Below are 12,829 nucleotides of genomic sequence, written 5' to 3'. Positions count from 1 at the left end.
GCTGTTGAGATAATCATAAAATCCCATGTACACAGAAAAAGTAGCATGTCTAAATGGCATAGAAAATGCTGCGCACTTGAGAACCTTAATTTCAAACAACTAGCAATTGGTCTGAACAGGGAAAGCATACTGTAATCTCTATGTGCCACGAGCCAGGCTATATCCCTACTAGGCAGATGCCCTGTCTAGTTGCCATTGTCTTAAACGAGAAAGCAATGAAATTACATTTTCCCTTTATTATTTCCAGACACTCTCGGAAAATGGTTTGTTGACTCTAATAAAGCTTATGTTTGAGACAAAGCTGTCAGCAGAGGGAATGGCAGAGAGGAGAGCAGGGAAACAATACATGAATCTGCAGTCTGGGTGACAGGTTATGCCTCTCCTGATAATAGTTAATGTGAATGCTTCAGAATCCATCACAGTGCCGGGGCCCCGAGTCCTAGAGTGGTAAGTGCAAACTATCAAGTCACTGCAGTGAAGGCCATGACAAACATAAACCCATTAGCGAGGGATTAAAAAGTCAAAAAACCTCACCTGCTATAGTGTTGAGGAACATCAAGTACTCAAAGTTGGAAATCTCCCTTCTCTGCCAGCGCTGTGTCATGTTGGAGGACTTGAAGAGCTGGCGAGGGGTGGCCAAGGAGATTCTCCTACAAAACCAGACTTGTTAATGCATTGCCTGCAAAACTGGGCTTCAAACAAATCTTTATTAAAGATTTGCAAGTAGGACAGGTGGCAAATCTAAACACATAGCTGACCGAATTGGTCTGAAACTGTAATCTTTTACTATATCTACAAAGAGATCCATGCTCTGCTGTTTGATCTGAGGAGCAGAGAGGCTCTTAAACTGCAGCACATTTTAAGGGGCTTGCTGATACAGTGGCTTGTTTAAAAGTCCAATGCAATAAAACTGGTTGTGTCTTTATGTTTATTGTACTGTTAAGTATATGGAATGCTACCATTATACAAAGGTATACCATTTAGGTATAAGATCATTAAAACAAGCTTCAAACTGTATACTGTAGCTCACTGGTGAACCGCAACATGGGATAGTTGCTGCCTTTTTAAAATCCTTCCAGGCTATTACATTCTTCACTTCAGAATGTGCCCAATCTACTATCTGAAAATGGAATTCACTCTGTGTTTGTTTACATTCTCTAAAGGCAGATTTTGCTGTAGGTGCACTAGCCCAAGCACCCCCACCAACACACACTATATCACTCTGTGAGCTTACTACTATGCAGCAGAAAGACATTATACATGTTTTTGTATTGCTTTTTTGTTATACTGATAACATTGCCAATAGATGATACACCAATAGATGACACAGACATGCATAGCAGTTTCACCCATTCCAGGTTTTACTATGAGCTTGATTAGCCATGGTGTATAGGTAACAAGCTCAGATGTGTCTTATTAAACTCATACTAAAACAAGGAATGGATCCAACTGCTACGCAATGGGAGTCTTAGTTCCATCCCTGTAGAAGGTGAGAAATATATAAACATATTTAAAACTGTATAGCGGGACTTAATCTTTTATAAAAAATACAAAACTTAAAGGTTTTGACGTTTGAGAAACAGCTTAGCGCAGAGAGATCAGATATCTGTAGTTTCCAACAGAAAACAATGGGTCACATGCACATCCAAACTGCTAGCAGAATTATGGAAATCCAAAAATGGTGATTGGCAACTGTGACAAAAGTCAATACTGCAAGCTGCCTCCACAGGCACAATGCAAGGAAATTAGTGATGAGTGCTCAATCACGTATTTGTAAGCAGCCAGAAGCTCTTGTTGAACAGTGTTTTGTTCAAGTGGTTCCTGCTTCAGGGTCCTCCCACAGCATTTAAATGGATTACAAGTGAATCTGTGCTTTCCCGTCCTACATTTAAAATGCTGACATGAAAGAACATTTACTGGAAAGTAAAAGATAAATAAATGTAATATTTATTTCAGAGATAGTGGAGTTTATTCGGCTGATACCACCTCTGACATAATAAGAATGTGTGTGACATGGTTATGAAAATCATACATCTAACAGTGCATGGGAGTGCATTTTTGTCTGCATCAATATGTAAAATGCTAGAGGTTTTCTATTTAGTGGCAACGTTTAGATCAAGTGGATAGACTCTCTGTTTAGTAGGTTAAAATGTATGGGATACCTGGCTTGTGGCAAACCATAGCTGGTGCCAACTCCAACCCGAGGCAAGCTGTACACAACTTTCTTCACTGTCGCCTGGTCGGGAAAGTTGAACATAACAGAAGCTGTGGGAACAAAAAGGAAGAAGAAATGATGAATGTAAGTAACCGTTTGGAAAAAGAAAAGAGTACTATCGGCTAGGTAGGCTGATAAAACATTAGTGGGACATACTTCTGTTGGCCATGAACACTTCCAAAGCAGTGTTCTGGAGAAGATATCTCCTGGAGAACACCGCTCGGATCTCGCTGAACATCCATTTCCCATGTAGACCTTCTGAGTATGACAGGACCTGGAAACAACAAAAGCACAGGCCATTTTAACAGACCCCCCAAAAAAAAGCCACCCAGAACCCAACCAGACTGTTTTCATTTTTATTTTGGTACAAGTATAAAGCTCCTCCTTAGCTCCTAAAATAACTGCTACATTCTGTGTGATACTACAGTCAGCACTCGCATATCCGACACTATAACATTTTTACTACAGTGGCGGTTAAACGAGTGCGGCGCATATCTGATTATTTCATTTTGGCCCGTTCCAACCCTTGTCCGTTTTTCAGGTAACACAAAAAAGATACAATGTCAAAAATACATACCTGAAAGGACTGTGTTTTAAAATAAGTAGGCTTCCATTTAGATGTACTGTAGTTGGTACAGTACTATATTTTCAACAGAAGAAATATTAATTCAGAACGATATGATTCTGAAAATATCACTTGCCAAATGAAACGGCTGTAGACATGTGGACTGTAATACAGTACATTTAAATCTGGTACATACTGTAGCAGTATGTAAAATACCTGACAGCAAAATTAAATCAAAATGTTACCCATGCACAGAACTGCGTAAAACGTAAAAGGCAATGCAATTTAGCAAATTAAAACAATAAATAAAAATAACAGCAGTTTCCAGAATTAAAACAGTATCCAAAGTCATAATTCAAAATTTCAGAATATAGTGCTCGATAAGGCCCTAATGTCACAGGGCCAGTTTACACAAGTGGTTTATCTCACGTGAATTGGCAATGCGCGTGCATGTTGGCAGGGAAAGCTCGTAAAAATGCCACCCCAAAAAAACATTGCACTATTTTAACTGGAAAGTCTCAATTACACATAAGAATCAAGGCAATGCTAGTGAAATCAATGCCCACTTACACATGGAAACACAAGTTTCTTGTGAAAAGTGATAGTAAAGTTTATTATTATTATTATTATTATTATTATTATTATTATTATTATTATTATTATTATTTATTTCTTAGCAGACGCCCTTGTCCAGGGCGACTTACAGTCGTAAACAACAATACATTTCAAGAATCACAGTACAAGTAATAATACAATTAAGAGCAATATAAATACAATGACTTTGGTTCTAGCAAGTACAAGTATGACAAAATACGATTTATAAGTTGTGGTGCCTACCTAGGGGGATAATTGATTGACTGACCAACCAACCATTTGTGAAAAAGCCATTTGCTGCATTCTCACGCTAGCCAATCAGTCAATTTCAGGCACAACTGAAAGTCTTTGGTTTAGGAGGTCTTCGATGACAGAGACAGGTGTATTTAAACAGTGCTGTAAGCAGGGAAGATTTTTTTTTTTTTTTTTTTTTTAAGAAAAAAACATTAATTTAGTTTTTAAAACCCAACTAAGTAAGGTTTTGGTAGTTTTAAATGTGTCATCATAACAACGAAGTCCCAAGTCCCATGCAAGTTCATAACCCCTCAGCTCCAAGCTAGTGTCAGTGGAAGCACATACTGTTACTTTTTTCTCTAGATCAATCCTCGGAGAATGCAAAGTTGAAGAAATAGCCAGTTTGGATAGAACTATGTGGCACTTAACCTCACCAAAGTGGCCATAAGCAATGCTTGAATACATGACAATGCAACTTCAAAAATCTGCCAAAAATCCCAAATCCCCGGATACCATAATATTTTGCTTGATGCTTGTAGAGCTCATTAACATCTATCCAAACATATCTTTGGGTGATTTTTTGGAGTCCCCCCACGCAAGTTATTATGGCCTAAGCTTGGTACAAATAGCAAAAATTCAAATTTCAAGGGGGTTTAATGACCAGTGGTGGGACTTGAAACCAAATGTTTTTTCACAGAATTTGGAAGACTGGTACCTAAGGGTCTTACAGCAATACTACAGGGTAAAGGGTTAGGCTGAAGTTTGAATAAAACTCGTCAGTTACCTCTCGTATGGCAATTTACCAGAAGTGAGTAAGGTGCTCCTTTTTTTTCTGAAAAGCCCTATTCAATACGAGTAGAACAAGGTGCTACACATGATGGTAGCATCTAAATTGCACCCAGGGTGATTTTTCTGGTCAAGGTCCCTTTCTCACTTTAGGTTGACTTTTGCAAGGTCACAGGTCGAAGGGGACATTTAAAAAAACATTAACGGCTATCATTTCTGAACTCAGCATGTCAGAAAACCCCCGTGTGAATTTTTCTAGGAAAATCTGAGACGGGGCTTGATTTTATTTTTAAACGCGTCTGATGTGCATCTGACTGTGACTGTACAAACAAAAGTTTGTTTTGTCAGAATTGAAAGAAATGTTTATGTAACACTTATGCAACATAGTCTCCGGGAATACACAGAATATTAAGCCAACGAATAATGTTTTAATAAAGGGACTGGCATATGTATAGAGAGACAGCCCAATGCAGCTTGTAATTTATTTATTTATTTTTAATTAGAGTTTTATGAATTTCCATTCTTCCTTTTTAATTTCATATATATATATAACTGATGCAATGCTGTAAAATATGAAAACAATAACCTTCAGTTAAAAAAAAAAAGAAAAAAATACTGACAGTTTTAAGACATTTGCATATTTCTGAAGTACTGTATGGTAAAAATGATGAAATCCTAGAATGTAGACAGCTTGATACATACAGTATCAAAGTAATAAAAGAATGCTGTGGGCATTATTTTAACATGGAATCTCATAATTGCGTTGCTGTATAATTTACACATTTCCCACTACAGATTGTCACATACCGGTACGTTAAATTTCCCACTACAGATTGTCATACTTGATTTAAAAAATAAATAAATAAATAAATAATTGTGATGCAAACAATTACTGTCATCACCAGACGCCCCTAATGCGGGAACATATGCTTGTTTTGGAACACTCATTACAGTTATAAAAAAGAAGAATGTTTATATACAGTACAGTATGTCACTCAGCGTTTATTAACAAAGTAAAGGTTTTAAACAGAACACAAAAACAGGACACGGCACTTGAGGCCAAAATAAATAGACGAACAAAAACGGACTAAAACAGTAAACAGACAAACGGTGAGTGAAGCAAAACAAACGTTTCTTTCTTTCTTTCTTACTTTCTCCTCTCTCTCCCGTTCTCCACTCACGAACACCCAACCACGAGTGAGTCAAAAGTGCATCTATATATACTGTTGTGCTGGGATTCAATTACTAATTAATTATTCACTTGAATCCCAGCACGTGAATTAATTCTGTGCAACCCCGTGCTCACATACTATACTTTAAATGCACGTGAAGTGATATCCCGTGCCTAAATATAATTATACAATTTAAATACTCGTGCTGCACACACCCATTTATATCCCGTGTACCAACTACAATACACCAACATTTAACACACCACACGCAACATACAGCATATAACACACACATGCACACAGGGGCGGGGCACATTGCCACATGCAGTCATACAGTAAGTGATAGAAAGGAAACAGAAATGTTAAGTCACATTTTGCCCTTTAACATGGCAGGTTACAACAGAGACAGGCCTCTGTGTCTTCTGCATAAACAGGTTCAACATTATTAATAAGGAACAACATGTAATTGATGTTTAGTAACCTATGCATTTACATAGAAAGAGACTGTGGGTGCAATAACAGAAAGCAACTCATTTCAATGATACAACTGATGTTTTCTAGGGAGAAATTCCTGCTACATACTGCATATGGTGGACTGTATATATGCCCTTTCTTTGCAGCTCTGGCTCTGCTTTGTTTTTCCAAAGCAGGTTCTATTCACTTCAAGAATAGAAAAAAGCCAGTATTGTTACACAGGTACATAGCTCCACATCACGGCTTTCGTGGGAAATCAAGTGTGCTTAACTGACAAGTGAAAATAATCCCTTTCCCTTCTCTATTTGCTCCCTGAGAGCTGCACAGAAAGGACCAATGGAGAGGCTCCTGCTCCTCTGGTCAGGGTCATGCTTTTCAAACTTAATCAAGGATGTGTTAAAAAAAAAAAAAAAAAAAAAAAAAAAGATGAAAGTCCCTCATCCTTCACATATGAGAGAGAGAGCAGGGGAAGCACTGGAAGTGAAGTGAGATGTTCCTCAGAGGAAGGTTAAATCTGATGCTAATGCTCATTTAGAATTGTGACAGTCTGTAGTAGTCAAGCCTGGCCAGGCTGCTTTCATTTCTCCCCGGAATAGCTCTTTCCCGACCTTCTGCAGCACATCAAAGTCTCTGGAGCTCAATTAAAATTGGATTATGTTGAAATGCTCTATCTGTGGGACTGTGCTATCACTAACACTTTTCTCTAAGTAATACTCCTGATGACAGTTACTCATCCCGATTCAAACAGTTGTCATAGAGACAGTGTCTTAAAGAAACAAACAACAAACAGGGAAAAGGTAAATGCGAGTGTTTCTAGAAATAAAATAAATAAAATGCTTCATACTGGCTGGGTGAATATGTGAGAGGAAAAAGAAGCAATCCTGCATCACCAAAATACTTGCAAGGACCCAGGGAGACAAGTCTTGCACTATTCACATTTCCTCTGAATATTCATTTAATTTTTTGCAGAGATACTTTTGCAGGCTTACACTGTCAGAGCACCTTATGTAGCCAGAAGTCAGTTTCCTGCTGTGACCTGTAGTGCAGGTTTGGTGTTTTAGTTCTAGGTCAATGAACACACACAGACTGTCAAATAATTTAACACTTTCAGCACTGTGCATAAAGAAAGACAACACTTCAGCAGTAATATTAATTGTTTCAGTATTTTGTAATAGTTTCATAGATAACAAAAAACGCCTGTACTAATAATAATAAAAAAAAAACTGGATTGATAAGAAATACCTTTGAAAGTGAAAGCAGAAAAAAGACAATTTAGCATGTACAATTTCATGCATGTAGTGCACACATATTTTTATTACATATGTTGATTGGTTTCATAGGTTTTGTACATAATGCACACAATTTCATAATATTATATACTATAAAAATATACATTTTTTTATGTATTACTCAACAAGATATTTCGTTTTCAAATAGTATTGTAATAATAATAATGATAAAAAAAAATAACTAGGAAGAATGCAGTATTTCACATATGTAGTTGTCCGACATTTCCCTTATCATAACCTGCTCTGTTGGGAAAGCTCTTGTTTGGATTTCTGAAACAGCAACAAGGCTGCCTGCACAAAGTGCAGGCCAAAGGGGCAGCAAAGAAAAACGTGTCAGATTTTAAAACAGCACAGATCAAAAATTTGTCAAAACAACAAAGCTTTGGTTTAAACCAACAACCAGGGCCCCCCCTAGACCCTGGTCCTTGACAAAGCACAGCCCTCATTTTTTGAAGCCCAGCTGTAAAAAATGCCATTTAATGAACCTGTCTGGTGAAGCTGTCCCCATCCTGTCAGGCATGTCAGGGAGTGACAAGCGCTGGGGACAGGCCGCCTCCAGTCATAGACAAGCCTGCCAGCTGGAGACTTCAGCCCCAATCTAATCACACCACTAGAAAATAATGTGCATGTTTCTTTAGGCTTGTCAGGATGGGCTTGGAAAAGAAAAGATGGCTGCACTGCCTTTTGTTTCAGTTGTATAAGAGATTTGCGCGCTGTAATTAAAAGGAACCACTGGCACATGTGCTTCATGCTGTTCAAAATTATAAACACCCCACATGGCGATAATGTAATTTATTTTCTTTAAAACACGGAGATAGACATGACAGGGTCAGGCTTTATTGTGCCTGGAAAATATCAGATGTTGAAAATATTGTGACAAACGCGATTAGAAACTACTTGCAGGTGATGCCAGTATTTATGTTGTGCTTCTGTCATTAGCATTTGGAAACCACTAAAAAGCATACATTACACTCAAGAAGTGCTTCCTTTAGAGAAATAAATCATTTTGATACAGAGTTTAACCGTTTTAATATTTAAAGAAAACCACTTAACTATAGCAAAAGGCTATTTTGTATTAGAGATACAAAAGGGGAGAAAATACATTCTCAGTTTGGATCCTGCATATTTATAAGCAATCCTTTTCCATGGAAAATGTCCCTTGAATAATGATCCCACCATGGCTCAAGCTGCATGACTGATATATTTATACAGGGATCTTAAGGCAGCTGAAACTTGCTATGATCACACCTGCTTCATTTCATTTTTAATTCATGAGAAAAATAAACAAAATATAAAATTAAGAAAATCTTAGAAGTATCCCAATTGCATAAATCATTTTTAGTCAACATATTTACTAGCAAGAATTTACTAGTCACACTTGTACTTTGCTTGAACAAAAGTTATTGTATTTCTTGCTCTTATTGTATTACTTGTATTGTAACACTTGAAATGTATTTGCTTACGATTGTAAGTCGCCCTGGATAAGGGCGTCTGCTAAGAAATAAATAATAATAATAATAATAATAATAAGAGCAATGCTGAATTCATTTTATAATGGCACCACAATCATGCATTTGCAGCATCTAATTTCCAACTGTGAAACGAGATACCTTTATTTATCAGGTCTAAAGACTAGTGAATTTGATACACATAGTCTAGTGCTCTGACCAAGCACACTGCAGTACTTCCGTGTGTGTACAACAGCATAGAGCAATATTATAAGGCATAGCAGCACTCAAATGACATGATCCCCCAAATTACCTTTTCAAACCAAAGTAATTGAGCATGCTGATTTTCAAACCCTACTGTAAAAAGAGACCGGCCATGAGACAAAAAGTCATAAAGAAACCTAAACTAAGAATGATAAAAACTGACTATATTTTTACCTCATAAAATGGTGGACCCAGCACTTTTCTGAGATGCCAGTACTGTTACTGTAACACCAGCCTGTTTACACAAGGTACTCTATAATACAGCTAGCTTGTCTTTTTACTTTGGCAGCAGAATACAAGAGTATAATATGGTTGTTTACTGACAGTCCAGAGCTTCTGGTTTGTGTTGAGCTTAGCGTCTTATTTTTACTAAAGGTGTTGCATTTTTAACCTGGAAGATGTATATGTAAAAATAAAAATTGACTGACCAGAGCAGGAATCGAACCTGAGACTCTGTCTGGGCAGGCGGTATAAGTAATGACAAAGTGTATGAGCGCGGACTACCCTTTCCGAGATGGGGCCCTGTCATTCGCTTATTCAATGGTGTTATTATTGCGACATATTTGTTCCTTTAATTCATCTAGAGGCACAGTAAGCTCTGCCCTCCTGACCTCAATTTTCACTCGAAGAAACAAATGTATTTTTTTGCAAACTAACTACATTTGTTCTCATGTTAGGGCAGCAGTGTGGAGTAGTGGTTAGGGCTCTGGACTCCTGACCAGAGGGTTGTGGGTTCAGTCCCCAGTGGGGGACACTGCTGTTGTACCCTTGAGCAAGGTACTTTACCTAGATTGCTCCAGTAAAAACCCAACCGTATAAATGGGTAATTGTATGTAAAAATAATGTGATATCTGTATAATGTGAAACAATGTATAATGTGATATCTTGTAACAATTGTAAGTCGCCCTGGATAAGGGCGTCTGCTAAGAAATGAATAATAATAATAATAATAATGTCACCCTTTAGTTCAGCTTTAAAATATTAATCAAATTCCCATTACACTAGACAGATACATACATTTGCTGCATCCACAGCCATTTCAATTAAAAGTACTCATGAAGCTCGCTCCTCGACAACAACAGCGGACGTGGAATAAGGGTTCTTCTTGTTCTTATTCCACCTTTTGTTATCATTTACAAGCTTTTTCCGAGCTGCAGTACAATTTTTGCCCAGACGGGTTCTTCCAACATACCTAGGGCTTCTGATTTTCGGTTTTAACCGATAAAACACCCCAGATACAAAAAAATGAAACCGGTGGCTAGCCAATAAACGACGGAAAACACCGGAAAAAAACGTGGAAATGGTTAATCTATTCACGTTGACTTTACCCTTTTCCCATTAAAAAATAAAACCGACTACAAAAATAATAATAAATACATTTGCCATTGCTGCTGGGCAATGTCCCGCCTTCCTGACTTGCATCTATCATTGATTTGTTCTCAATACTTTAAACCCACCCCAACTGCTGAATGACAGCACATTCCTACATTTCTATTGGAGACTCCGCTAGCGAGATTTCAAATGAGATTACCATCAGGATCGAGACTTGTTAGCGGGATTTCAAGCTGTATTACAGTTAAGATATGGAGGATTTAAAACAGAATTGTGGCGAAATGTACAAAAATGCCTACACACAAAAACCCCAGAACAATGTGCCCGTGACCATAGGGATTTTGTTGTGGAAGACAGCAAAGAAGGTACAAGTTAAGTGTTTAAGTAATGTCGGGTTACTACTATACATATTTTGACACAAAAAAAAACAAACCTCTCAAGCATTTTGAAAGTAACCAAAAACACTGATTTCATACAGTATATCAAAAATGAAAGCCCCCCAAAAACCGATTTACATAAAACTCGAAAATAGCTAAAAATAAGCACCGAAAAATACAATTAATAAAACCCAAAAAACAAAAGCCCTAAATATACCCAACTAGGATTAGGGCTACCAAGAGGAAAACAAGGTTTATAAGATTTTGAAGAAAAATAACTTAAGCATTTTGTTTTTACAGATATAATGGATACATGACATGGGAAAATTATTTCTGTCAAAATTAAAACAAAACATCAACATAATTGAAAAACATTACAGGTAAATTAATATTTAACATGATTTTTATTTTGTTTTCCAATCATTTTCATATGATTTTCTAATACTATATCTGAATAAGAGTTTGAAGATCAAATTAACAATGCACAAATGGTTCACTAAAATCAATATTCAAGCATAGGTACAATAAAGGGACATAAACATCATGTGCTAAAAAAATAACAGAAAAAAACCCATATCGTTTTAGTTTGGGCCGTAATCCTTTTAGGTCTCTTTCACATTTAGATTTAAAGTATTACTGTATTTCAAAGGATTGATTCTATCTGCATTTTGACACATGGTAGCAGCTATGAAACATAGTATGACATTCTAAATTTAAAAGTCCTTTCTGAGAAATATATTTCAGTATTTCCTGTTTCAAAAATCCTATATCTCAACTTTAATAAAGTAGCTCCCTCCTAAAACAGGTATTGGATAAATACTATTCAGATTTGCATAATCAGTGTCACTACACATTTAGTATCCAGTCATACTCTGGCAAGATCACACTGTTGTGGTACTCTGGCAAAACCAGTGTGATAAATGGATAAATGTGAATTACTAATACTGCACAAATCATGCCTTGAAATGTCCAGCCAATTTAGTCAATAAAAGTCATGCATATCAGTGTGGGTGTGCACATATACTCCATATATTTAAACACAATCTCCCCTTCCCCCCGCACAAAGACTTGTATTGCCAGAATATTTTCTTTGAAATGGATGTAGGGGTAAATGGTTGAAATACCTTTAAAATGATTTCCTTGAGTATGACTCCACCCCCCCCCCCCCCCCCATATTTTACATTGTATATTTTATCAATTCCGTGCACACACACTATATATCCTTTCAAGTATAATTTGGCTTGGGTTAAAGTTGTGTCATGGCTCAGTTAGGACTAGAATAGAGCAGGTTCTTAATCTGGAAGCCAAGGGAGTCTTAATCCACTGCAACACTGCCAACACTGACTGATAACTTACAATGAATCCATAATTAATGTCTGTAAAATTCATTTGGAAATCAAACTGAACGCCCCCATGCTAGCTCACATCTCTGGCACCTTACTGTGTGGCCCCTCTGCATCTGAGCAAGTAGTGCCAATCAAGTTTGGATATAAATTCATCAAAGGACCCAACTTACTCAGCTACTGCCCCAGTTTTAAAAAAATAAAATAAATGATAGTAGAAATCAAGAACATTAATAGTAGAGGCATCTGTGCCCGTCACACTATGGGCTGTATTCATAAGTTGCTTAAAAATGCCCAAATCCAGTACTATTTTTCCTATCTTATCCTTTGTTACTTCAGCATTAATGCCAGACCAAGCAGTTTTAACCTGTTACAGTATATCCTGTAATTGGCAATGGCAATAGTTAGGTGTCACAAGTCAAAGACAAGGTCATGTATCTACAAGTATTGACTGTTGTGGGTGAATTTCATGCTATTATAAACGTGTCTAGTGTATTAAAGTCATTTTCTTGTTAAAGCGAGTTTGATAATGGTATATAATGATACAGTAGGAGTGCTATTTAAATTGATTATATCTCAATTAAACTGTTTGACTCTACAGAGACAGGAAGCTGTGGTATGACTTATATTGTAACACTTGAATGTATTTGTATTTGCTTGCGATTGTAAGTCGCCCTGGATAAGGGCGTCTGCTAAGAAATAAATAATAATAATAATAATAATTTGGCAGTTTTGC

The 12,829-nt window shown here is 37.0% G+C and overlaps 1 protein-coding gene across 27 annotated transcripts in view; it reads right to left on the bottom strand.

Moving 5' to 3' along the window:
• Positions 1–12,829, bottom strand: part of LOC117405087 (neurobeachin) — a 349,257-nt gene that overhangs the window by 58,538 nt on the left and 277,890 nt on the right. For all 27 annotated transcript variants that reach the window (XM_059031199.1, XM_059031208.1, XM_059031201.1 and 24 more), the window contains 3 exons: positions 2,372–2,489; positions 2,163–2,265; positions 535–650 (listed from right to left, as the gene is read on the bottom strand). In XM_059031199.1, coding sequence (XP_058887182.1) covers positions 535–650; positions 2,163–2,265; positions 2,372–2,489 — 337 coding nt within the window. The remainder of the gene's footprint in view (positions 1–534; positions 651–2,162; positions 2,266–2,371; positions 2,490–12,829) is intronic.

The sequence above is a fragment of the Acipenser ruthenus genome, chromosome 9 (genome assembly GCF_902713425.1).
Source record: "Acipenser ruthenus chromosome 9, fAciRut3.2 maternal haplotype, whole genome shotgun sequence".
Classification (NCBI taxonomy): domain Eukaryota; kingdom Metazoa; phylum Chordata; class Actinopteri; order Acipenseriformes; family Acipenseridae; genus Acipenser; species Acipenser ruthenus.
The sequence above is the reverse complement of the archived record's forward strand: the minus strand, read 5'-3'. Positions and strand labels throughout refer to the sequence as shown.